Below are 27188 nucleotides of genomic sequence, written 5' to 3'. Positions count from 1 at the left end.
CTTAAACTTTTGCTGAGCCTGGATCTTGTTTCAGGGCCTGGGCCAGACATGCAGGGCCTAGGCCAGACATGCAGGGCCTATTTGTCATTTGTTTGAGGCCCAGCATCATCCAATTGTATAAAAATAGTTACTTGCCTTAGGACAGAGCCAACATACGCTGCCTGACCTATCAAGGTGAAAATCCCACGTGGCTCTACTGACGCTGCCAGCCCAGGTTGTAATAGTTAAAAGCTAGTTATCCAGGTGTAAAAACCAAGGTGTTGCTCAACACAGATGACTTCCGCTTGGCCAAACCAAAAGTTTAGATAGTACAGGGGTTATCTTATTCTCCCAGTTGCTTTTTGTCTCTTTCAGGGTTTCTGGCACACTTCGGGGGGTGGGAGGTGGTGTCCAGTAAATGATACTTCCTTTTTTCTTGGGTTCTGAACCAATCGTGAAATAAAAAGAATCTGAAGTGTTTTGGGGAAAAAAAAATCTCTTGGAAACCGAAGGAGTGGTAAAGAGTTTTCTTCTAAAAGCTTTGATGTGGGAAAAATGCTTCCCCCAAGCACCTAAATTATTTGTTGTGGAATTTTATTAAATAAATGCATTAATTGTGAATGAGCACGTCCATATAATCTCCCCTTTGAGGCCTACTGTGTACCCAGTGGTTTGCATATTTATCTCATTTAGCACCCATAATATTGCTGTGAATTCAATAACTTGATTTTATAGAAGAGGAAACTGAGTCTTAGAGTGGGTGGGGAATGTCCCCAGGCTTTCATGGCTGGGGTTTGATCTCAAATGGGTGTTGGCTAAGGCACTTGGCCACACTGCCTTTTCTAAAATGATGTGGATGAGGAAAAATACTACTGATCTGTAGTAGCCTCTTTTTTCCTAAAAGCAAACTAATTTCAGCCACTTCCTAGGTTTTTGCAAATGTTTGCATGAGTGGGTCTGGCAGTATAGTTAGATTTTGTTTTAGTGGTTAATATCTGAGGAATGAAAGGGTAGTGATGGTAGTGGGGGTTGAAACACAATTGCTATTTAATATCAGGGAAAAATAGCTGTACAGTACTTACTAATAGCTGAGCCTGCTGTTATGCAGGAAACACTAAATTAGGAGTTTGGTTATAGAATCTGAGTGTTATGTGGAAGGCACCCAAGATAGCTCTCGTTTTATACAAGATCATTTGCCATGTACATAATACTGTGTGTGGGGGCCACCTGCTGGAACAGTCAGATGGCTTATACAGAATCAGTGTTCCAGATGCGTATGTTGGCATAAGAGATTTTCTTTTTCTTTTTTTTTTTGAGATGGACTCTGTTGCCCAGGCTGGAATGCAATGGTGCAGTTGCAGCTCACTGCAACCTCTGCCTCTCGGGTTCAAGCAATTCTCCAGCTTCAGCCTCCCGAGAAGCTGAGATTACAGGAGTGTGCCACCATGCCCGGCAAATTTTTGTATTTTTACTAGAGACAGGGTTTCACCATGTTGGACAGGCTGGTCTCAAATTCCTGACCTTGAGTGATCCACCCTCCTTGGCCTCCCAAAGTGAGATTACGGGTGTGAGCTGCTGCACCTGGCTGAGATTTACTTTTATAGTGACCTCTAATATTTGGCATTCAAAATTGTGAAAGGGGAGAAAGATGTCTGAGAAAAATAGAATCTAAGATTGGGACTTGTCTAAGTAATTCTTTCAGATTTCATAAGTTATAGTCCTTAAATAAAAAGGTTTCATGTGGTTATTACCAGGAACCTCATCCAGCCTCTTGTTCATTCTGTCTGGATTAATGTAGATTCTCAAATATATTAGACTGTGCTTTACTCTTGGTGATAAGTCATCAAAATGACTTAATACTTAAAGTCTGTTATTTCCTTTCCTGTTTAATTGCACACAGTCCCCCCATATCACACCCTTCTTATGGCCCAGGGCACTGGCAATTCCTCAGCCAGTGAAGGGAGATGATTGCTTTCTCTCTAGTATCCGGTTCCCTAAATTCATACTTCTTCAGCACAAAACTGTGGAAATACATGTCATACAAAAGGAGTTTTAACATTTCTATTTTCTTGACCTTTGCATTTTATCTTGTTATGGTTTTCTAATATATATCCCTGTGTTGATGGATTTTTAGGCCTTTAGGTGCCTAGAGAAATAGATTTGGTCTATTTTGATTTGTTAAGTAAGTACTGACTGCAATTTAAAACCTGCTATTTTTTTTTCTGTTTTTTTACTAACTAGCCCCAAGATCTTTGATAAGTCTCTTAACCTCTCCAAGCCACAATTTCCACCATCTTCTAAAAGGAAATAATACTTTATATGAAGTAATATGAAATATATAAACTATATTAGTACTTTCAATGAAGACTACTTAAGAAAAAGTTGTTTATAGAGTTACTTTTTCCTTTTTCTATAAAATGTCTGATCCAATTGGTTAAAGGTGTAGGAGGTTTCAAAACTAGAAAATTAGATTTTTGTTTGTTTTTCCTGTCTAATCAGCCCAGGCTCACTCTGGATGAGGGCGTGGCCTGTTGTCACACAGTGTGCTCAGTTGGGGACAGTGGGGGAACTTGTAACCCTAGTGTGTGGTTGCTCCCTGGCTAATATTTTAGTTAGAGTTTCTTTTTTTTTTTTTTTTTGAGATGGAGTCTCGCTCTGTCGCCCAGGCTGGACTGCAGTGGCCGGATCTCAGCTCACTGCAAGCTCCGCCTCCCGGGTTTACGCCATTCTCCTGCCTCAGCCTCCCGAGTAGCTGGGACTACAGGGGCCCGCCACCTCGCCCGGCTAGTTTTTTGTATTTTTTAGTAGAGACGGGGTTTCACCAGGTTAGCCAGGATGGTCTCGATCTCCTGACCTCGTGATCCGCCCGTCTCGGCCTCCCAAAGTGCTGGGATTACAGGCTTGAGCCACCGCACCCGGCCTAGAGTTTCTTTTTTATCAAGATAACATTGCTATTGTTTTTTTCTTTTTTTTCTTTTTTTTTTTTTTTTTGGAGACGGGAGAGTCTCACACTGTCACCCAGGCTGGAGTGCAGTGGCCCGATCTCGGCTCACTGCAAGCTCTGCCTCGTGGGTTCATGCCATTCTCCTGCCTCAGCCTCTCGAGTAGCTGGGACTACAGGCGCCCACCACCATGCCCGGCTAATTTTTAGTACAGATGGGGTTTCACCGTGTTAGCCAGGATGGTCTTGATCTCCTGACCTCATGATCCGTCCGCCTTGGCCTCCCAGAGTGCTGGGATTACCGGCATGGGCCACCGCGCCCAGCCCAATTGTTTTGTTCTTTTGAGAAAGACAGATATGAACTTGAAACTTTTTCCTTTAGAAAAATTAGCATACTTCTAAAGGGCAGTTTGGAGGTGCTAGAACTCCCCCTTGTGGGATTCTGAAATATGTCCTACAGCAAATGAAACAAAATAGTGGTTTTTAAAAATGCCTCTCACTAAGAGAGGAATCTTAATTAAAATTGCAAGTTTTAACTACATCCATCCAGAGATTTACTAAGAATGACAAAATATTAGGCTTTAAGTCACAGTAAATCACTGTGCAAAATAGGGTTGTTAATTATGTCGAAAACTGTTAATATCATGGTGAATTTTTAACATCTTTTCATTTGAAGAAATATTGTAGGGTAGAGAATTGCCATGTCAGGTTAAGACCTTAACATAGTTAAATTATTGTCAATTTCTTTAAAAAAAAAACAAAAAACTTATAAATGTGTACTCTAAAAGTGTGTTGAGATTTTTTCTTCAAACGTTTTTTGAAAGTTTCAGATCAGAAATACACACTGTCAGGTTTTTGTTACCCTTTTAGTTTGTAGGCACCATTTACTATTTTCTGTTTCTTGCCCTTTTCAAGCCAATTCTGTAGCATCTGTGGCTGTGTGCCCACCTCTGTCCATTCACCAGCTGTTTATTGAGTGCTGATAAAGTGATAGGCGTTGTGCATTCTAAGCACAAGATGCTTAGAATCCCCTGGGGAAGATAGACCTTGACCAGGTTGTTGTGAGAAGCATTACAAAAGGTAAGGTAGAAGTTGCTGTGGTGTCTGAAAGGGATATTTAAGCTGGGACATGAAGCATAAATCAGATTTAGCTAGGTGGAGAGGCGGGTGGGTTGGGGGAGTGGGTGCAAGGCCAAAGGGACAGAAAATTCAAAGGTGGTGAGGCAAGCAGAGCAGAAACTAGACCAGTGAGGTTGGAGCATGCGCAGGGAGGTTGAGCTTAGGCAGGTGCCGGAGTTTTATAGCTACAGCAGAGGATTTGGGGCTTTTGCCAAGTGAGAAGTCTTTGAAGAGTTTTAAACAAACAGTGGCATGACCAGATTTATATATGGGCAAACTCACTCTTGATGCAGTGTGGAGAATGGAGTGGAAAGGGTGGAGGTGGATGCAGGGAGACTAGGAGGAAGTTACTGCACCATAATTTTTTTCTACACTTTAGTGTTGTTAGAGTATTTACTTTGATTTTGTGGGCTTTACAGTCTCTGTTGCAAGTACCGAACTCTGCCATCGTAGCATGAAAGCAACAGTAGACAGTCCATAAAGGAACAGGCATGGCTGTGTTCCAATAAAACTTTGTTTACGAAAACAAGCAGCAAACTGGATTTAACCTGTGGGCATAGTTTGCCAACCCCTGATATCTGGGGTATTAAGCAAGAGGAGAAGTGAGTGGGTTTAAGGGCTCACGAAGGAGGTACAATCAGTGTGACTTGGTTATGGATTTCTTTGAGGAAAGTGAGAAGGTGAAATGAAAGTGGTTTTTGGCCAGGCACAGTGGCTCACGCCTGTAATCCCAGCACTTTGGGAGGCTGAGGTGGGTGGATCATGAGGTCAGGAGATCGAGACCATCCTGGTTAATACGGTGAGATCCCATCTCTACTAAAAAGAAAAAAAAAAAAAACAAGCACCTGTAGTCCTGGCTAATTAGGAGGCTGAGACAGAGAATGGCATGAACCCAGGAGGCGGAGCTTGCAGTGAGCCGAGATCACGCCACTGCACTCCATCCTGGGCGACAGAGCAAGACTCTGTCTCAAAAAATAAAATAAAAATCAGTTTCAGAAAGTGGGCTTTTTCTGTTTATGTCTTTGATGTTGGGATTTGTTCATAGACAAATTTAAAACTCTAGTTCTTCAGGCTGGTGTATTGGTGCACACCTGTAATCCCAGCACTTTGGGAGGCCGAGGTGGGTGGATTGCTTGAACCCAGGAGTTCAAAACCAGCCTGGGCAACATGGTGAAGCTCCATCTCTACAAAAAACACACAAATTAACCGTGTGTGGTGGTACGCGCCTGTAGTCCCAGCTACCTGGGAGGCTGAGGTGGGAAGTTGCCTTGAGCCTGGGAGGTGGAGGTTGCACGAGCCGAGATTGCACTGTCTGACTTCAGCTGGACAACAGAGTGAGACTCTGTCTCAAAAAAAAAAAAAAAAAACTGGTTAAGATTTTAGATTCATTTTACAAATCATGTTATTCTATTTAAGAATACTAGCAGATATGAACAATGATTTCTTTAAAAGAATGTTTAATGTTTGGTCCCATTTACAAACTTAATTTAAACTCCTTAAACATTTTTACTGCATTAAAAATATATTTTAAGAAAAAGAATAAAAGAGTCACGACTCACTACAGCGTTGACCTCCTGGGCTCAATCAATCCTCCCATCACAGCCTTCCTAGTAGCTGGGACTACAAGCGCACATCACCATGCCTGGCTAATTTTGGTATTTTTTCTAGTCAAGACAGGGTTTTGCCACGTCGCCTAGGCTGGTCTCCAACTCCTGGGCTCCAGTGATCCACCGGCTTTGGCCTCCCAAAGTGCCGGGATTACAGACGTGAACCACTACTGTGCCTGACTTATTCCTTTTTTCTGTAGTTTAATTGCCTGAATGACAATTGAAGTAGTTTAAAATGTATTCTTACATAATGTACTTGGGTAAGTAAGTCTTATAAATCTAACAAACATAATTGTAGTGATTCTTTTTAGTAATGCATCTTTCCTGGGTTTTTTAGTAGATATTCACTGTTAAGCCAGCCTAGGCTTTGGAGAGTGCCTTCTTACCCTGCTGAGATTTGATGTTTGGCCTATGGCTCCCGGGTGGAGTACCTTTTTGGAATCACTATGCCAGAGACATTAAACTTAACGAAAGAGGAAGGCTCATAACCCATGTCTTTTAGATTCACATACTGCGCTAAGTTTTTGCTGTATTCACATGCCTGTAGCCCCCACCCTCCTACCCAAGGTTGTATCCCTTGATTGGATTTTTCATTTTCCTTTTCATTTTCCTTTTCTTAAATATGTGTTGACATCATCCCAGGTGGCTGTTAAGATCTTTAAATTTGACAGAGTCCTGCATTCTTTTTATATACTTTTGTCTCTTTCATCCATAGCTCTTCCCTGTTAAAAATGATAGTCAACTGAAGTTTGGACATCTCTCTCTCTCCGTCTCTTTTTTGGTCTAAGTTGAGGGTCATGGTTTCTAGGTCATTGTACTGATGGAAGGCACACTTAGAATTTTGTTACTTTGTAAACCTACTTTAAAATAACAATAAACTCCTGTGTTTAAACAAAATTTTCAACAAACATTGGAAATGCCAAACTCCAGTGTTCCTGTGTATATTTAGAACATAGTCACCTGCTTATAGGTGTAATAAGGAATTTTCATGTTGCCTGAGGAAGAACTTACAATTTTCATTAGAATGTAAGCTTACTGACAGTCCTGAGAACAGATTTCTCTGTTTAGCTTACTGTTGTATATCCACTAGAAAGAATAATGTCCAGCATTTAGCACATACTCAAATATTTATTGAATAAATGAAAAAGTATAGTTTCTGAATACATGATAGATTGTTTATTATTAGTGTGAGATTGAGCCTTTTACTTACTTTTAAGTTCTTTTCCCCCTTTTTTCTTCTTTTAGGCAGAAACCACTAATACTAGCCTCTTGCAAGTACGACTGGAATGCAGTTTACATAATACAGTGTGTCAGCAATTAAAGGTAAAATAAAATATGTAGTGCTTTCTCTCTGCTCTCCTTCCTTCCTCTTTGCTTAAAAATAAAACACAAGGCCAGGTGCAGTGACTCACGCCTGTAATCCCAGCACTTTGGGAGGCCGAGCTGGGTGGATCACAAGGTCAGGAGATTGAGACCATCCTGGCTAACCTGGTGAAACCCGTCTCTACTAAAAATCCAAAAAGTTTAGCCAGGCGTGGTGGCGGGCGTCTGTAGTCCCAGCTACTTGGGAGGCTGAGGCAGGAGAATGGCATGAACTCGGGAGGCGGAGCTTGCAGTGAGCCGAGATCGGGCCACTGCACTCCAGCCTGGGTGACAGAGCCAGACTCCGTCTCAAAAAAAAATGAAACACAAAACAGTATATTCTGTTCTCATACATGTGCCATTACGTTAAATGCTTTTCCTTTCCTCTATAGTTTGAAACCACAAAGTTGAGATTTTTTTTTTTCTTTTTTCCTCCTTCCTCCAATCTCAGAGTTGTTACCTGGAATCTGATGATGTTTTGCATCTACAAATGAGCATAATGGTAACAACGGAAAACTCTTCGAAAGAATTTGAAGAAAACACACAAGATTTGTTAGATCATCTCTCTATTGTTTACGTAGCTACAGATAAATCTGAGACCTCAGGTAAGGTGGGATGTGTAAAATTTTTCATTATATTTTGATGAGTCTGCATCATCGTTCTATATAGCATTTATATATAGATTGTATCGTAGCAAACCAAGACAAATAACCTTCACTTTAATTGTTAAGTGATTGTAGTAGTAACTGGTTCTCAACCTACAACTGCTAAGAAGGCTGTATTATTTTGGGGAGAAGTTAAGTAACAACTGCAAACTGCTCTGAGTTTCCTTAGGAATAATTTTTCTTGATGGTTGGAGACAGCAAATTATGTGGGCATGACAGTTTAATATAAATATTTACAAAGTATTTGAAGTCTTGGGTTTCTTGTTCCACTTTTAATGATTTGCCTAAGCTCAGTTAACCACATCATGCTGTTTTGCATTTTAAATAGCTAACAGGTTGCGGTTGTTCCTGGATGCTTGACAAGTTCGGTAGAATTTTAGTGTTCAGTTTTCTGATTTTTATCTTTGGAAATGTGTGTCCTACTTATCAGAAATAAATGCATTCATCTGTTTAACTTCCTAAGAACTTTATGTGATCCATGAAATTCGTAACATAGAACATACTAGTATCTTTTCGTTATCACGACTCTTCTGAATGTGACTATTTATGTATTTGTATTCAAAGAAAGGATAGTTTTTATTCTTTGTTTTTTTTTGTTGCTGTTGTTGTTTGGTTTTATTTCTGTTTTTGTTTTTTTTAGACAGGATTTTGCTCTGTAGCCCAGGCGGGAGTGCAGAGATGTGATCTTGGCTCACTGCAACCTCAAACTCCTAGGCTCAAGCAATCCTGCCACCTTGGCCTCCCAAGTAGCTGGGCCCACAGGTGCACACCACTATGCCTGGCTACTTTAAACATTTTTTTTTTTTTTTTTGGTAGAGCCAGGGTCTCCCTATGTTACTCAGGATGGTCTTGAACTCATGGGCTCAAACAATCCTCCCCGCTTGGCCTCCCAAAGTTCTGGGATTGCAAGCATGAGCCACCCTACCCTGCCTTGGCAGTCTTAATTGGTCAAACAGCATTTACCTTTCAGTCTTCAGAGCTGGCTGTGGTAGTGCTGGATCAGCAGGAGAGCTCTCCTGTCCTCGGTACTTGGTGATTCTCATAACGACCAGGTGAACATACATGTGGGGCAGATCCCTGACCCGTGGGGATCATTTCTGTTGGTGAGGGCTAAAAGGAAGCCTGAAACCCAAGATCTCAGAATTTTCTTCTTTCCAAATGTGGTCATCTAAATGAGGAAATGAGGGGCTTTCTAATCAACAGGAGAACATAGCTTTATTTGAAGTCATCCAGTTCGTTAATTTCATCCAGAAGTGCATTGTATGACCCTAAACTCAGAATTTTGCTCCTGGTAGTTCCTCGTCATTTCATTTAGAGGGCTTAGGTTGGAAGGCATTTTTATAAGGATTTTTTTTCTTGTGATTTAAAAAAAAAAAAAAAAAAAAAACGTTCCTAGTTTTGATTTCAGTTTTGAGAAATAAATTAACATTTTTTATAGAAATGTGTAATGTGATATTTTAGTTACTACTACATGAAGGTGTGAGAATGAGGTGGCTGTTTTAATCTCTAATTAAATATTCTGTTTTAATACTCTGATTCTTTTGAACAGATGATTCAGCAGTAAATATGTATATATTACATTCAGGAAACAGCCTTATATGGATACAGGTAATTGTAAATACTTACCTAAAGTAAATTTTGAAATTGCAAGTGTGCATTTAATTGTAAAATATGAGGGATTTTCAGGAACAGAGACAGTGCGTCTGTTCTCAGAAGAGACAGAAGCACTGTCTGTGTTCTCTTTTTCTGTAACGTAAGCCCATTTGCCCTTGCTTGAACCTCTGTTTGTGTGAAGATTGTCAGCATCCCCTCCATATGGTTATGGCACAGATGCTGAGCAGGTGCTGTGTATGGCTGGTCTGTGCTATTTATTCTAACAGTTGATTCAAACTGGATAAATACTCTACCAGCTGAGAGTAGTAACGTGAGACTTTTCTTCTGTTTCAGGATATACGCCATTTCTCACAGAGAGATGCTCTGTCTCTGCAGTTTGAACCAGTACTACTACCTACTTCTACAACAAACTTTACAAAAATTGCTTCTTTTACCTGCAAAGGTACAGATTTTTAAACAGATTGTCATTTGACTTTTGTTATCTTGTTGTCATCATGGCAACTCTTTCTACAACGACAGATTAGGCATGGTTTCAAAAAAGTGAAGTGAATGCATTTGATTTCAAGAAGTCCCAGCCTTAATGGTTCTAAGATAGTATGATGTAGAAACTATTGTTGATGCCACTTTTATTCTGCCACATATGTAGGATTTTGAGTTTAAAGCTTAATATTCTCTGTTGATAATGATTAGGAAGGAAAGTACTGTTAATGTTTTTGATGGGAGTCTAAATATGCAGGCTGTTTTTGAGGGAAAATTGGCAATCTCTGAGAATTCAAAATGCACATATATGCTCTTTCATCCTTAATTCTAGTTTTAAGAGTTTATCCTCCAGATATGTGTGTATTCAAAACTGTACCTATAGAAATGTGTGTTTGTGAGGACAGAAGAGCTGAACATCTGTGTTCAGATGTGAGAGGGTGTTCAGAAACATGCATGGACAGTGATGTGAGCAGTGTGTGTACATTTAATTTTTTTTTAGAGGATATCTGTGTACTTATACGTGCACAGAACACCTGGAAGGATGCTGGAGAAACTGCTAACAGCTGCCTCCTCTAAGATAATTGGGAGTCAGGGTGAAGAAAGGTAGACTTTATTTTCAAATTTTTTGTTAGTGTTAGAATTTTTAAAAACCATATATATAACTTAAAAAAAGTTGGTTATTAGCATCAGAGAGTTAAGAATTGAACACAAGTGACTTAGTAGTATGACCTAAATCAAGGAGAGCTTAAAAGTATTATTTTCATCAATCAGCAGTGCTTTCAAATACAGCTCACTTTCTGCTGGTCAGCTCCCTTTTGCTCTTTAGGATTTATTCCTTTCTTGCTCGTGCCTCCAACATTCCCCCTTACTCTGCCAAGTGAGCTTCTTGTTTCACTTTTGTCATTTCTGGTAAAGAAGTTGGTTTTAAAAAGTGTGGCTTTCTGGATAATTGGTAACAAAGAAGATGACGGGAACATTTGAGAAAGTAGTTACCTTTTATGTCTGATTCGCTCTTTTAATGGAGACAGAAAAGTGAATAAAAAGTTATAAATAAACAAGACATAGGTCTTTTGTTCAAGCTTAATGAAAGAAAAGGTACTTAAGCTTCACATTTATTTCTTTATACCACAAAGCAGCTACATCCTGTGACAGTGGAATTATGGAAGATGTGAAGAAAACAACACACACTCCAACACTAAAAGCATGCCTCTTCTCTACTGTGGTTCAGGGGTAGGTTACTTCCACTTTCCCTGAAATCTTATGTTGTTGTTGTTGTTTTCCCCTCTAGAAATGGTTTAAAAATATACTGATATGACTTGTATGATTCTCTCTCTCTCTGGCCTTGCTGCCCCTTGCCTTCGCACTGCTAACAGGCAGTGAAAGGGATATTAGCTGAATGGGGAAAAGGAAGTGAAATAATTCAGTTTATGAAATAGGTTCAATGTCAGGCATCCCAGATGTGTGAAAAGAGTACACGTTCACATGGTGTTTGTGAGTTGACTTCAGGTCCTGGTTTGGCCCTGATGACCTCTGTGAGCTGTACTGGACACAGCCTGGTTGCTTCCCCCCGGCTTCCAGTTGCTCCCCATGTGAGCCAGAAGGTTGAAGGAGGTGATTGCTAAGGTCGTCTCTGGCGCTAGCTTTCATTTAGTAACGTTTTATGATGCTCCTGTTTTTGCAGTTAGAGGCTCATAAGAGGGCTGACTTGACTGTTGTCCCACACTCAGGGCTGATAGCATGCATGTCCTCTGTTCACAGGTATTTTAGAATGGACTCTTCTGCAACCCAGTTTCACATAGAGACTCGTGAGAACACATCAGGACTTTGGTCAATATGGTACCGCAACCATTTTGACCGTAGTGTTGTATTAAATGATGTGTTTGTTTCCAAGGAGACCAAGCACATTTTAAAGGTACATATAGTATTTTTTCCTTGAAGTTTTAGCTTATTTTAAGCTTTGTTTAAGGTCAGATGCTGTGAAATTATTTCTATAAAATAATAAAAATTATTCCAATGCTATGAAATTATTTAAATAAAATTTAATTTTAACTTACGATTTTTAAAACATGTATTTTTCTTTTGACATTTTCAGAATTACTTTTAGGAGATTCGTCTTTCTGTCTTTTTAAAAAACTATTTTTAAAAGAACTCAAAGGGACCAGGATATATAACCTTTCAAAATATTTGCTCTTAACATTATTCAAAAATATTATGTATATGGTTTGTTCTAAAAAGGTTATATTTAGTTAAAATGAGCCTGGTTCATGTTAAAATAGTAGGGTTTTTTTTGGCAAAATATCACTTGCTGAAATTTCAGGATTATTTTTGTGAAATTTAAAACAGTGTCATCTTTAAGCATTATTTGTAACCTATCATTTCTATAAAAATATTGCAAATTTTGATCTGGAAATAACTGAGTAAAGTCATACTTTCTGAAATATAGAAGAACGTTAGCATCATACTTTATAATGATTTTAATCATAATTAGTGTTAGGAAAAGTAATTTCTCTTGCTTCTTTTCTTTTTAGATTCTGAATTTCACTGGCCCTTTATTTCTACCTCCAGGCTGTTGGAATATATTTTCTTTGAAACTTGCTGTTAAAGACATTGCCATAAATCTATTCACCAATGTATTTTTGACTACAAACATAGGTGCCATTTTTGCAATACCTCTACAGATTTATTCAGCACCAACCAAGGTATTTTCTACAATACTACATGTGTGTTACAGTTTTCTTAATTACTGTTGCTTTTTATTAATCTTTAGCGCTTGAGTTTTATTAACTGGGTTAAGCTCATGTTCTTTAAGGCTAAGAAACTGAAGGGTGGGTATTACCAGGCCAATCTTGGATGATAAATTGTTCAGACATAGAAATCTTTATTTGGAAAGAGTTTTCTTTTTTATAAAGTAATTTGAAGTTCTGAATGAAATAAGGCATGACCAATAATTAATAGATATCATTTTCATTTATTTCCAAAATTTGTAGAGCAACGAATATGTGTTAGCGATAGAAAACACAGTTTGGTTTTTAGTACATACTTGCAATGACTTAATAAATTAGATTGTTAAATGCTTTATTTGGATCTCTTCTAAGTGACTCTCAGTTGCCCGTAATCCTTGAATTTCCTTAGTGGGCCAAGTCTAAAGCCTGAAAAGATTCACAATTAAGAAAATGCTTTCTAAAATCTAGGTAAATTGTATTTAATTTAGACTGTCTTAAATATGTCTCTTTTTTCTTTAATATTTATTTCTTTTTATTTGGTTATTATTTTTGCTTCTTTTTGCTCCAAGCTATTTTGTATAACTCTGGGTTCTGGTTTTTCTATGCAACATTCATGCAACCATCTTTATTTTTTTCTCACTTATAGTATGGATCTTTCATAGTTAGAAATGTCTCATGCTTAACTAGCTGAAAGCGTGCAGCTAGGAATTCTAAAATTAAACAGAGTGTAAGGTTAATTCCATTTATCCATATTTCGAGCAGGGGTGGTTTCTTAGAAATTTTTTTTTTCTGTTCAAGAGATGCATATCAGCAGAGTGACTGTGAGACCAGCAGGCAGGTTTCAGGTGTATGTGGAAGTCATGTGTCTGTACTCTCCATACCTGTAGGAAATGGGAAATTACATGTCCTGAATAGCTAGGAGTTATAGATCAGCGTACTGTTTCCCAGAAGATTAGGGTTCAGTTAAAAAACAAAAACAAAAGCAAAGCCTCTAACCCCGAGAATGTCCTGAGACTAATTTAATCTTTAAAAAAATTTTTTTTTTTTTTTTTTTTTTTTTTTTTTTACAGCTAGGGTCTCTGTTGCCCAGGCCTCAGTGCAGCCATGTGATCATAATCTTTCATTCAGATGGCAATTTCGTGTCTTGTGGGCCCAGGGCTCATTCTTGTCATTGATTATTGTGCGTGCAGAATCCACTCAGTAACCCTCCTAGGGAGAGACAGCTCAGATTTCTCTGAAAATCTCTAAAAAATTAGAAAGTAACTTTTTGGCTCGTGGTTAAAGGGAAGTTCACTGAGGTGCAGGCCAATGTCTGCTTTGAATTTTAGTGCATTGGGATTTTTATGTTTAGTGCTGTGTTTGAAGTTATTCATATATTACTTTTCAATCTAGGAAGGGAGTCTGGGTTTTGAAGTGATAGCACATTGTGGCATGCATTATTTCATGGGAAAATCAAAAGCAGGTAAGTATTTTGCCCTTAGGCTTTCTGTAGAACTCTAGTTTGGGGGATGGGAAGTAGTGAGGAAAATTAGCTTTTGTCAATGGAATAATTAGTTCTAGAAAGGTAATTGCATCATATTCTGTAGAGAGGATGATCATTAACAGAATGACTTAAAATCGTTAAGAACCCTCCAGAAACACCTGGGGTACTTGTATAAAGAATGCCCCCATATTATCTAGTAGCTTGTACTTCCGCAAGGGATTTTTTTTTCAAATAACATTGTTTGATCATGACAGCCCCCATAGGAAAAATTGGAAGATTCTGATTCTTTTGTAAAAGAACTGACTAGAAGTTAGTAAAAATAACTTGGAATTGTATTTGAGGACTTAAGTTACAGGAGTGTAAACATCTTGCAGAGGGTGCTGGTTGTGATTTGAGACTGAAGGGCCTTAGTGTTGAGGTACAAGCTGTTTCTTGTTTTGGGGTTTTTTTTGGTGTTTTTTTTGTTTGTTTGTTTTTGTCTTGATTTATAAAGATATTTAAGGAGAGTTTTAAAGTATAGTTTTTTTTGTTTTTTTGTTTTTTTTGTTTTTTTCAAGATTCTCACCTCTCCTTCCTGATACCCTCCTTAGCAAGACAGAACAAATCTGTTGGTAGAATGAGGTGAACAATAGACCAGTTATAAACATGCACCTTCTCTAGGATCGCCTCCTGGTCTGTGCCCCCTTTCAAGAACTACTGTTTTCCCTCAGCACTCTAGATGGTGACCTGGAAGACTTGTTGATGATTAGCATGTGTGTGGAAGGAGTTTCACATTTTAGATTTAAAGCTGTTAAAAATGTTCCAAGTGTAATTTTGTTTCAGGCTGTATTCATGAGCCATGTGTCTTTTACGTTATTACCTTTACATAATTCGATTTAGTTTTGTTTTATGACATGTTTGTTTAATTTGATATCATTTACCATTGAGTTAGAGGGACTTTTAATTAATAAGCAGCAGAGGACAGAGGTGGCATTTATTAACCCTACAGTCCTCTCAGTTTAAGAAATTTAATATTCAGCCCTTGGCATTATTTACTTAAGTGAAGTATGTTTTCTGTAAATCTAAATATGGAATCTGATCTAATTTTTAGGAAATCCTATTTGGAATGGGAGCCTTTCTCTTGATCATTCTACTTGGGATGTGGATTCTGAACTTGCAAATAAATTGTATGAAAGATGGAAGAAATATAAAAATGATGACGTATGCAAGTATGTCTCCACTGTCTTCTTTTTTGTTCAGTAGTGGGGAGACACTGTTATGGTAGTCCCTCCTTACCTGTGGGGATACATTCTAAGACCCCCCACCCCAACCCCACCATGGATGCCTGAAACTGTAGCAAACCCTATATACGATGCATGAATTTATTTTTCCTTTATCATAATTTCACAAATAGAAGATTCTTTCTTACTGTAAATCTTAGCAGTCTAAGCATACAATTTTTTTCTATTAAGTCAACAACTTTTCACCTTTTTGGGTAAAAGGAAACATTTTATGGCTTCTCTTTGGCATATTTGAATTGTCAGCATCACTGTTCTTGCACTTTAAAGCCATTATTAAGTCAAGTAAGGGCTACTTGAACAAAAGCACTGTGATGCCAGGACAGTTGACCTGATGACTGAGATGGCTACTAAGTGACTAGCAGGCAGGTAGTGGATCCAGTGTGAATATGCTGGGCAGAGGGATGGTTTGCATGTCCCAGACAAGATGGAGTGGGGCAGCTTGAACTTTCATCATGCTGCTCAGTACTGTATATAATATAAAAATTAGGAATTATTTCTGGAATTTTTTGCTTAGTAGTTTCAGACCCCAGTTGATCACAGGTAACTGAAACTTTAGAAAGCAAAACTGTGCATAAGGGCCAACGACTGCACACAGTATTTTATTGATATTACAGTCCTTAGTTTCTAGTGATTGATACTTCTCTCCAGCTTTTAATTTTGACAAATTTCAAACCTCAGAAGTTGATAGTACAGTGAATTCTCAGATATTCCTCATCTAGAGTTTGTTCACCAGATGGTCACATTTTATCACTTCTGCTTTATTTCTCTCTATATGTGTACACACACACATAGAAACCCACACACACAGACTTTTGCCGAGTCCTTGAAAGTGAGCTGTAGATGTCATACTTCAACTCTCAATACTTTATTAGGAAATTCTTTATTTCCTAAGGAGCATATTTTCTTGTATCTAACTATACTACCGTTGCATACCCGACAAACTTGACATTCATATAATGATATTGTTTAATATACAGTCTGTGTTAAAAATTTTCCCTAGTTTATCCAGTAGTGTTCATTATAGCTGCTTTTTTCTTTATCTTTTCTTTGAATCCAGAATCCATTTAAAGGCCACGCATTGCATTTGGTTGTCATGTTTTCTTAGTTTTCTTTAGACTAGTGTTCCTACCTTTCATCATCTTTCATCATGTTGATACTTTTCAAAAGTTCAGGCCGGTTGTTTTATAAAACATTCCACACTCTGAATGTTTCTGTTTGCTTCCTCAAGTTCATGATCTGGTTAAAAGTTTTGGAAGAATATGAGTTACCTGGTTGAACTTGTGTCTGTATTATTTCGTCTCATCAGGAGGTACATAAATGTCAGTTTGTTCCATTACTGGCATTGCTAAGTTGAGTCACTTGGTTTAGGTGATGAGTGACAGAACTCCCCATTGTACATACCTTTTTCCTTGTATAATTAATAAATCTGTGCTGTGACAATTTGATAAATTGCCATATAAACGCCCTGTTCCCTAAGGATGTTTCATCCCATGGTTTTAGTATTTATTGATAATCCTTGCTGGAATCAGTTGTTAGACTAATGGCTACAGAATGATGTTTCTGATTATTTTGTTCATTTGACATTTATTGGCAGATTTTTTTTTCTAAAAGAGTGTTTCTCTTGCTTTTAAGCATCACTCTGATTCTTTAGTTGCAGTGTTGTACTCTCTTACCATCACTATAATTTTTGATGATAAATTGTTCCAAATTTGGCTGGTAGGAGCTCTTCGGCTGGCTTGTGTGGTCCCTTGAAATGTTCCTGTTGTTGTTTGAGTGCTTCCTTGCTTTCCAGTAAAACAGGGCTTTGTAGGGTCAATCTTGTACTTTCCCATCCCCAGACCTAGAGTAAACCATTTCGCCAAGAGCCCTTTTTGTTTAAGTGGGAATAGTATTTAGTGATTTCCCTAAATAACGAAATTATTAAATATTAAATTTTTAAATATCAAAATTATTTTTTATAATAGTTTCTTTATCAATTAAACAGGAGGAATGTTTTGGGAACCACTCGATTTGCTCACTTGAAGAAATCCAAGGAGTCAGAGTCCTTTGTTTTCTTTTTGCCTCGTTTGGTTGCAGAGCCTGGCCTCGTGTTAAACTTCAGCGCAACTGCCCTTAGGAGCAGCGTGGTGAGGACCGTGTGTCTTTCCATCTCTTTGTCAGTGACTCCCCAGTGCTTGGGTTTTCAAAGTACCAGATTTTCCACCTAGAGCTACTATTTCAAAGCCAAAATGAAGGAGATGTCAAAAGAACTAGATGAGCAGTAAAACTCTAAGCAGATTGAAAACACATGAAACAAATAGACTTTGAATTGAATGTACACTCCGTAAATGTGTCAGTTAACAAAATACTCAACTGCAAACAGCAGAGAAAATCTTGACTGGCTTAATTAGGAGTCATTTTATAACAAGAAGCTCAAAGGGGAGAAGTCCAGAGGAAGTCAGGTTGTGCTCTTTGTGATGCCATCAGGGACCGAGGCTTTTCTCCCTCTCTACTGTCCATCCTTAGCATGTTGGCTTCGGTGCTTGTCTGTGCCTCTCTTGTCCAGCTCTGGTGGCAGGAAGACGGGGCAAAGAGAAGGAGGTGCCTCCAGCAGACTTCCCTTTGTGTCTCATGGCTAAGAACTCTGTACCACACATGATGGGAATTATAATGTATGCCGTATCAGGTGCTCATAGATTTTCTTGGGGATGACATCCTCAGGCCGGTTTTTAACTTTTTATTTTTTAATGATTTCAACTTAGAGAAAAGTTTCAAGAGTAGTATATCAGGAGCTCCCAAAGAGAAAATCAGGAGCTTGCAAAAAGAAAAGAATCTTTTTGCAAAGATTTCTCATTTTTTAATGTTTGCCACACTTGCTTGAACATTCTCTTTCTGCATACACGTATCTTTGTGAGCCATCTGAGTGTCAGACGTTACACCCTGTTACCTCTAACTTTCAATGTGAATTATTTAAGAACAAGGGCTTTTTTCTGAACCAGAGTATAATGATCAAAATCAGAAAATGATGGTGTTATTTAATCTATGGTATATATATATACAGTATAGACATATATATACTACATGTATACAGTATATGTAGATCAAGTGTTTTCAGAGATCCCACTGTCATACTTTACAGCATTTTTTTTTCTAGTTCAGAATCCAGTCCAGGATTTCTCATTTCATTGGCAGGTCTTTTTAGTCTCCTTTAATCTTCCCCAGCCGTTCTTTGCCTTTTATGACATACACATTTGTGAAGCGTGCTGGCCATTTATTTCCTATGATGTTTCTTGATTGGAGTTACGTGATGTTTCCTCATGATTAGATTATGCTTTTTTTGGCCAGAATATCTCAGGAGGGATGCGGTGTCCCTTTCAGGGTTTTAACGTTTCTTTCCTCACACCTAGGTAAAGTACTTTGTGGTGCAGAACCCGTCCTCTTGGCCAGTCTCCTTGCAGCTCCTGCCTCTCTCCTTGTACCCTAAACCCGAAGCCCTAGTACACCTGCTCCACAGATGGTATGAAGACTTTTTTTTTTTTTTTTTCTGAGAGGCAGTTTGGGAAGTACTGGGAAGACTTAGAATTACTTAATGTCCTACAGTATTTCAACTAGGACCTGTGTGTGGATGTGGACACAGTATTAACCCATTAGCTCATGGACCTTGGGCATCCTGCCCCTTGTGCGTGTGATTTGATGGAACTACCTGGCCCTGTGTGTTATGTGGCATCTTCAGTGTTACTGTGTGAAGTCCACTAACCAACAGAACATCCTTTTCTTTAGCGAGGGAACCTGTATCATCATTTTTTCTTCACATATACTCCTAACATTTAGACTCGCAATCATGGTGATTTCTGGGCAGCATAAATAAGTTTAGTGTTTTAGTCCAGTTGGCCCTCCATATCTGCAGGGGAATTGGTCGCAGAACCCCTCGGATACTAAAATCCCAAGGATGTTCAAGTCCTGTAAAACCATTGATGGAAAAATTGGCCCTCCTTATTTGAGGGTTCTCCACCTGTGGTTGGTCGAACCTGCTGGTTTGGGACCTGCAGATGCAGAGGGTTTAATGTATATTCTTGTCTAGCACTAAACAGGAAGAGATGATAAGTAGTTCATGTTTGTTATATCTTATTTTCCACACAATCACAGTTTTACTTAGAATGTTTCCAGCTTCTCGTTTAGTAAGATCCACCCTTATCCCAGGGTTTCTCAGCTTTCGCAGTATTGATATTTTGGACCAGATGGTTCTACCATTCTGTTTGGTGGGGGTGGGAGGGGCCATCTTGTGTGTCGAAGGATGTTTAGCATCATTCCTGGCTTCTACCCACTAGTTGCCAGTAGGACCTCCCCAGCTGTGACAGCCAAAAATGTTTCCAGACGTCGCCCAGTGTTTCCCATGGGATAAAATTGCCTTTAGTTGAGAGTCACTTTTTTTCCCAAAAAAATTGCTTTATATTTAGAGCTTCTGTCACCATCTGCTTCCTTATATTGTGTGATGCCAAAGTCATTCATTTAGCAATATTTATTGATCACTGACAATATGGCAGATATGGGTGTGGGAATGTGGAATGGACCTGGGACACAGTGGTGACAGGACAGGATGAATTTTGTGTGTATGTGTGTGCACAAACATGTACTCACCTATGTATAAATGTATATGTGTGCACACACTTACTAAACCTTTCTTTATTGGCAGATGTGAATGCTATTTTAAACATTTGCTTTTTTCCTTATAGGTTTGGCACTGATATGCAGATGATTAATTTCACAACTGGTGAATTCCAGCTCACTGAAGCTTGCCCTTACCTGGTAGGATGTTATCCTAACACAGAAAAAAGAATGCTGACAAACTAGACACATGAGCATATGGGCCTCGCTGATTGACGTTTAAAATGTCTTTTACGTACTATATATGGCTCTTTTATTTTTATTCTCTAGGTATTAACAATACATAGCAGATTTTTCCAGTTAACTAATGCAATGGGAACTGGGTTTATGTTAGCTCTAAATCATTTTAATTTGATGATTTAGAATCATGTGAGTAAAGAAATAACAGTTGAACAGAGCTTTGTAGAAAACCATGTAACTCGAGACCCCAGAATTTATAATTTTCTTAAGATTCCTTGGCCCTCAAATTCTTTTTTAAGGCAAGGTAAGGTAAAAACAAATACATTTTTAAAAATCTTTTCTTACTAAACTGTGTTCCTGTTTTTAGCAAGTCACCCAATTTCTGTGATGTTTACTCTATCTATAAGAAAGGACTACTCTAAAATTCTTAAGCCTGTGGGTAATCATGAGGTCTTGCCCAAATACTTAGGAGTAGGAGTAAACATGTCATGTGGTGAAGATGCTGTTTGCCTGGGGACTTGGCAGCCTTACTTCTCAGTTTCCACTCAGTCATTCCATGGCTATTTGTGTATAGCTGAGTGTTGGCCTTGCAGATATTCTGTGTTTCATATCAATTCAAAAGTGGAACATCTGTTGACAAAAAATACATACATATACATATAAACTCACATATGCAGATAACTCTGTTTTTACTACACATACACATTTAAGCGCCTTGAGTATTTTCTTCTTTATCTTTATCCCTCCAAAAATATACTGTTGGCTCTAGATTAATTTCAATAACAGAAGGAGGAAGACCACAGGTAACCCATTGCCACAGACTCTCCTTTCTTTTCTTAAGTGTTGAGGCAGCATTGGTGCGGGGAGGGGTGAAGCCTTGCACCCAGGTGTGGTCTTATTCTTGTTAGTGAGCCTGCCCCTCTCTCTCCATCTCAGTTTCTCTACCAGGAGGTCTTCAAGGCTATTCAAGATAATTAGTCCAAAATACTAAGTGATATCTTGCCTCACTGGTATTCAGTCACGACATCTTGAAATTCTAAAAATAATGCCCATTTATTTTAAATCTAAATATTCTATTTAGATGTGAATAAATGATACAACTCATTTGGAAAAAGTTTTTATCTATGACAGAATATTTTTCCCAAGAAATATTATACATTTTGGGATAAGGGAAATTATTGCTATTGTTAATTTATGACATTGATGAAAAGAATAGTTAATATCAGTGCCTTGAAAACACTGAGTTAAAATTTAACTCGGCCGGGCGCGGTGGCTCAAGCCTGTAATCCCAGCACTTTGGGAGGCCGAGACAGGTGGATCACGAGGTCAGGAGATCGAGACCATCCTGGACTACACGGTGAAACCCCGTCTCTACTAAAAAATACAAAAAACTAGCCGGGCGAGATGGCGGGCGCCTGTAGTCCCAGCTACTCGGGAGGCTGAGGCAGGAGAATGGCGTAAACCCGGGAGGCAGAGCTTGCAGTGAGCCGAGATTGCACCACTGCACTCCAGCCTGGGTGACAGAGCGAGACTCCGTCTCAAAAAAAAAAAAAAAAAATGTAACTCAAAAGTGTTATTAGAATTCTTTGTCATGTAAAGAAAGGCTCCCTGCATTTTGATTTTGCTGATTTGCTTTTAGAAATATAGTTCCTTTGGTTAAGAGCATTGGAATTTTTTATATACCCTAAAAATGTCAGTGCCTTGCATATAAGAACCGTTTAAATAATAGAGGTGCTATTTTTACTGTAAGTTTAACACCAAAAGTCAGCATCTTTTAAATTCAGTATTCATATTACATGCATAAAACAGGGGTTATTCCTTCATGGAGTTTATAATTCTAATAAAAATGAATCAGATAATCAAATACTATTACTGTTTCTTTTTTTCAGGTGGCATGGGTAACACTAGCAATAATTGAAAGATAAAATTAAAAGTTAAAAACAAAGAGAAATAATATTCTTCAGATTATATAATAGCGCTAAGAAATTATGCATTGTTTTTAGTGAGATGGAGCTAGAAAAAGCAGTGGAAAGAGGGAAAGTCCACTTAACAAAAAGATAAAAAAATTAAACCTTGGGTACTGAATTTAGAGCACAAGTTTTATGCAAAAACAAAACAAAACAAAAAACACCAAAAGACATCTTGGAGAACATAGAGGAAGATGTGAGTAAATAAAGATCTTTCTTCTGACTGAAGATACTAAATATAATAAAGATGATTTCTATATAAACTTAAATTCAATATAAAGAATTTATGTAAAGAGATCTTTGGTTGTCCAATGGTGGGTGAGTGGTCTTGTCAGATTGCTTTAGCATTCAAGCAGAGGCTATCGGGTCTGTGTTCTGATTGATGGTTTACATTCAGAGCATCTTTGTCTAGAAAGCTAGCCCCAACTTCCATCCAAACCAGGAAGCAAATCCCCTCTCCAGCATCTGTGTCAGGTTGTCCTGTAGCCTCTGCCTATGTTTCTTAGCTATGTTTCTTAGCTATGGCTCAGAAGCTGTTTATTGGAGTGAACTCTCAGGATAAGCAAGTTCAAACAGGTTGATTAGGATGATCAAATCTGGGCATTAAAAGAAAAGCAATCATGTTTAAATTCTAGGATGCGCTTAATGACAATGGAAGCTTGCTTTCTAGGAGTATGACATTGTTTAATTTGTTAATAATTTGCAGGGTACGCATTCTGAGGAATCCAGGTTTGGCATCCTCCACTTACATCTGCAGCCTTTGGAAATGAAAAGGGTTGGCGTAGTTTTCACACCCACTGACTATGGAAAAGTTACCTCACTCATACTAATCCGGTAGGTGTGTTCCTGTTGTAGAATCTGTTTCTTTCTCGCTGACTCATCTGTGTAAATCTCTTTAGCTGATAGTTGACATTTACTTCTCAATCAGACCTTCAGGATGAAGACTGTGTTGCAGGGTAGGAAGAAGTGGAAGCTGAGAAAGAGGTCACTGGAGGCTTGATATGTAATCGCCAGGGCCTCAGTCTCCTCTCTTCTGCAACAGGGAGTGTGTGTGCATGTCTCCAGGAGGGGTGGTGCTTTCCACACGGCTTCTCGTCCAACTGTCTCAAAAGGCATAACACACTCATGCAAATCTGTCCTTAGCATAGAAAGATCATTAAAGGACTGCTGTAGATATTTTCAGTCTTTAGTATTTGAACAAACTTGTATCATTTTCATCTCTTTTTTGCTCCTGGAATTCTCAGTAGCCCAAAGGACAACAGAAAAGGTGTTTTGTTCAGCCCATTGGCTCTTTTTATTCCTTTTCTTCCTTTGAAATGAGTTACTGCTAACTGATTTAAGTATGCTAAATGTGTTTCATTTTTAAATTGTTTTCATCTTTAGGTAGTCTTGAAAGGCTTTTAAAAATTTACAGTAAATACAGGTGTATCTTGAAGCTCTATGTATTAGAAGTATAACACAAATTTAATTTTTAATAAATGACATTTGAGTTATTTTTTAAAAACTTGTAGTATCAGATCACCCTGCAAAAAATTTATTATTCAGGATTTTCTTTAATATGTAAGTTTGTTCTTCTGCAAATGAATGATACTAAAAAAAGGTAAAGTTCTTAAGAGTTTATTTATTAAGCATTTTAACTAAAAATACTTAATGCCCTGTTGACTTAGTGTTTCTTTTTTCTGTTTATTTTTTTCTTTTTAAAAGTTTTTTTTTTTGACTTGGTGTTTTATTTAAACCAACTTTTCGTTGAAGAACTAAGGTCCTAGGTAGTACAGAGACAAACTTTATTTCACCCCAGGTTGAACTATCTCATACTTGAAAAGAAAGTCTAAATTTTTCGTAGAAGTTAATTTATTTCTGGTAGTTTCTGTCCTGTAAATAACATCAGTCATCTATTACTCCATCACTTAAAGGTATTTAAATGGTTAATAAAGTCTCTTTAATCCTTTAAAGATGTAAAGCTCTTTCAGTGTATTCTGTATAATTACAAAACTAAAATGAATTCTCTTGCTGCTTCTATAATATTTACATTATGAGGAGTGGCTTTCACTCCAATATGCATCATTTAAAAATCATTTCCAGGCCAGGTGTAGTGGCTTATGCCTGTAATCCCAGTGTTTTGGGAGGCCGAGGCGGACAGATCACCTGATCCCAGGAGTTCGAGACCAGCCTGGGCAATGTGGTGAAACCTTGTCTCTACAAAAATACAAAGTATTAGCTGGGCGTGGTGATGCTTGCTACTGTGGGCCCAGCTACTTGGGAGGCTGAGGTAGGAGGATTGCCTGAGCCTGGGAGGTTGAGGCTGCAGTAAGCAGTGGTCATGCCACTGCACTCCAGCCTGGGTGGCAGAGCAACATCCTATCTCCTAAGTAAATGAATAAAAATTAAAAAAAATAAAAATCATTTCCACCTTTTTGTCCTGGAATTTCAATTAATGAAAAGATACATGCTAGTCTGAATTACTATTTGATAAAAACCTGACTAGATAACATGTTATTTATGGGGTGATATTTTAAATCTTCACTTCAAAAGAAACAGTAGAATTTTATGTCTAGTATCATCCCTAAGGCAGAATTTCTTACGATTACTATGAAAACACCTTAATTCACCCTGTAAATAAGTTTTATCATTTTATCTAAATTTATTAGTGTTTGTCTGTGTTCCCCAGTTTATTTCTTCAGTTTTTTTTCTCGAATGTCTGATCACTACCCTGGTTTCTAGTTATTAGAAAAACATATGAGGCTACATGTGTGGGCTGTAGTTGGAAGGGGGTCATGATTGTTTGCATGTGCTTGCTGCAGTCAGCTCACTTTGGTACTTGGCAGTGGCAGCTTCCCTTGCCTGTGGCTACACCCTTATTCTGTGAGATGGAAGAAGATTCCACACTATTTAAATTGATTTTCTTTTTTAAAATTTCAAAAAAGTTTAAAAATATTCTTGCTAACTGGGAATATTTAAATTCAAGTACATTGTACTTTGTGACTCCATGTAATGCCTTTTTATTTGTATTTCCTTTCACTACAGGAATAACTTGACTGTTATTGATATGATTGGCGTGGAAGGATTTGGAGCGAGAGAGTTATTAAAAGTGGGTGGAAGACTTCCAGGTGCAGGAGGCTCCCTCCGATTTAAGGTGCCCGAGTCCACACTGATGGACTGCCGTAGACGTGAGTTCATATGCGTGGCACTCTTGACAGACAGGGAAGGTTGGCATTAAAACTGAGAGTGAAAGGGTTCTATACATTCTAAATTTTAAATTCCAAAATTTAAAATTGTTAAATTCTAAATTCTAAAAATTTATGGTAAATTCACTGTATTGATGCAAATAATGAAATCAGGCAAATATTTGAGCATATATAGGCTGGTACCCCTGGATTAGAGTGGTATCTTTAGATATTTAACTCAGATAATAGACATAAGCTGGGTGGTGGTGCAGGCCTTTATTAGTCTGTTCTCATATTGCTGTAAAGAAATTCCTGAGACTGGGTAGTTTATAAACAAAAGAGGTTTAATTGGCTCATGGCTCTGCAGGCTGTACAGGAAGCATGATGCTGGCATCCGCTCAGCTTCTCATGGTGCTAAACCATGAGAGACCACCCCCATAATCCATTGACCTCCCATCAGGTCCCACTTCTAACTTGGGGATTACAATTGAACATGAGATTTTGGTGAGGACGCAGATCCAAACCATATCAGCACCTATAGTCCCAGCTACTCAAGAGGCTAAGGTGGGAGAATCACTTGAGTTCAGGAGTTTCAGGCCAACCCGAGCAACATAGCAAGACCCCCTCTCTAAAACAAACAAACCAAAAAGATACAGAGGGAAAAAAGATTGTGTAATTGCTGAATTATCAGAGTAGTGTTAAACATTTAAAATAAATACACGAAGCAGTTCATTTGGCTGTCAGTTACCTAATCACAGAAAATCACTGAAATGATGACTGGAGAAAACATTAAGAGTGTGCTAACCAATAGCACTTTTTGTGATGATGAAAATATTCTGTTTCTGTGTCATCCAAGACAGTAGTCACTAGCCACATGTGGTTAAGAAGTCTTTAAAAATGGCGGGGCATGGTGGCTCACACCTGTAATCCCAGCACTTTGGGAGGCTGAGGTGGGCAGATCACCTGAGATCAGGAGTTCGAGACCAGCCTGGCCAACATGGTGAAACCCCATCTCTACTGAAAACACAAAAATTACCCAGGCGTGGTGTCGCATGCCTGTAATCCCAGCTACTCAGGAGACTGAGGCAGGAGAATCGCTTGAACCCAGGAGGCGGAGGTTGCAGTGAGCCGAGATCGCGCCAGTGCACTCCAGCCTGGGTGACAAGAGTGAAGACTTCGTCTCAAAAAAGAAAAAAAGAAGTCTTTAAAAATAACTAGTTGCTGGGTGTGGTGGCTAACACCTGTTATCCCAGTACTTTGGGAGTCCAAGTTGGAAAGATTTCTTGAGCTCAGGAATTTGAGACCAGCCTGGGCGACAAAGCAAGACCTCATCTCTACTAAAAATAAGAAAATGAGCTAGGCGTGGTGGCAGATGCCTGTAGTCCCAGTTACTCAGGAGGCAGAGGTGGGAGGATTGATTGAGCCCAGGAGATCTGGGCTGCAGTGAGCTACCCATGCCGCTGCACTCCAGCCTGGGTGACAGCGTGAGACCCTGTCTCAGAAAAAAACAAAATCAAAAATAAAAATAATTGGCATGACTGAAGTTAATTTAAAATTTATTTTAATTAAGTTTAAATAGCTGCATATGTCTAATGGCTACCATATCAGACAGTGCAGATTTAGAAATGCATTAACATGTTGCACTAGAAAATTTTAAAATTATGCATGTACTTAAATGCCTTTAAACTACTTATATTAGTTTCAGCAGCTTCCTCAGGAACTGAAACAGAAATAAACAATGAATGTAAAATGCTTTCGGTAAATTCTTATTTTCCTATTACTAATTTTAATTTTATAAAAACACAGAAAGCATTTTAGTGTAACTATGTTTTCTACAGAGAAACGTGGTTGGTGAAACCATTGGATTATTTGTAGGACTATCTGAATGGCTGAGTAGATTTCTGTTTGTTTTAGAAAACTATGCTAAATGGGCACTGAGTTTGAAAAGATTTGTTAGAGACCAGGCACAGTGGCTCACGC

At 38.4% G+C, this 27188-nt stretch overlaps 1 protein-coding gene across 4 annotated transcripts in view; it reads left to right on the top strand.

Annotated features, from left to right (window-relative positions):
• Window positions 1-27188, top strand: part of TMEM131L (transmembrane 131 like) — a 168309-nt gene that overhangs the window by 104277 nt on the left and 36844 nt on the right. For 3 of the 4 annotated variants that reach the window (XM_023227800.2, XM_023227778.2, XM_023227807.3), the window contains 14 exons: window positions 6892-6969; window positions 7460-7613; window positions 9223-9281; window positions 9621-9729; window positions 10901-10997; window positions 11526-11679; window positions 12296-12466; window positions 13883-13952; window positions 15064-15181; window positions 17238-17379; window positions 18640-18749; window positions 19966-20038; window positions 22751-22878; window positions 25069-25211. In XM_023227800.2, coding sequence (XP_023083568.2) covers window positions 6892-6969; window positions 7460-7613; window positions 9223-9281; window positions 9621-9729; window positions 10901-10997; window positions 11526-11679; window positions 12296-12466; window positions 13883-13952; window positions 15064-15181; window positions 17238-17379; window positions 18640-18749; window positions 19966-20038; window positions 22751-22878; window positions 25069-25211 — 1606 coding nt within the window. The remainder of the gene's footprint in view (window positions 1-6891; window positions 6970-7459; window positions 7614-9222; window positions 9282-9620; window positions 9730-10900; window positions 10998-11525; window positions 11680-12295; window positions 12467-13882; window positions 13953-15063; window positions 15182-17237; window positions 17380-18639; window positions 18750-19965; window positions 20039-22750; window positions 22879-25068; window positions 25212-27188) is intronic. The other variant, XM_023227789.2, reaches the window with a different exon arrangement.

The sequence above is a fragment of the Piliocolobus tephrosceles genome, chromosome 3 (genome assembly GCF_002776525.5).
Source record: "Piliocolobus tephrosceles isolate RC106 chromosome 3, ASM277652v3, whole genome shotgun sequence".
Lineage (NCBI taxonomy): Eukaryota > Metazoa > Chordata > Mammalia > Primates > Cercopithecidae > Piliocolobus > Piliocolobus tephrosceles.
This window is presented reverse-complemented; position numbering and strand designations above follow the sequence as displayed.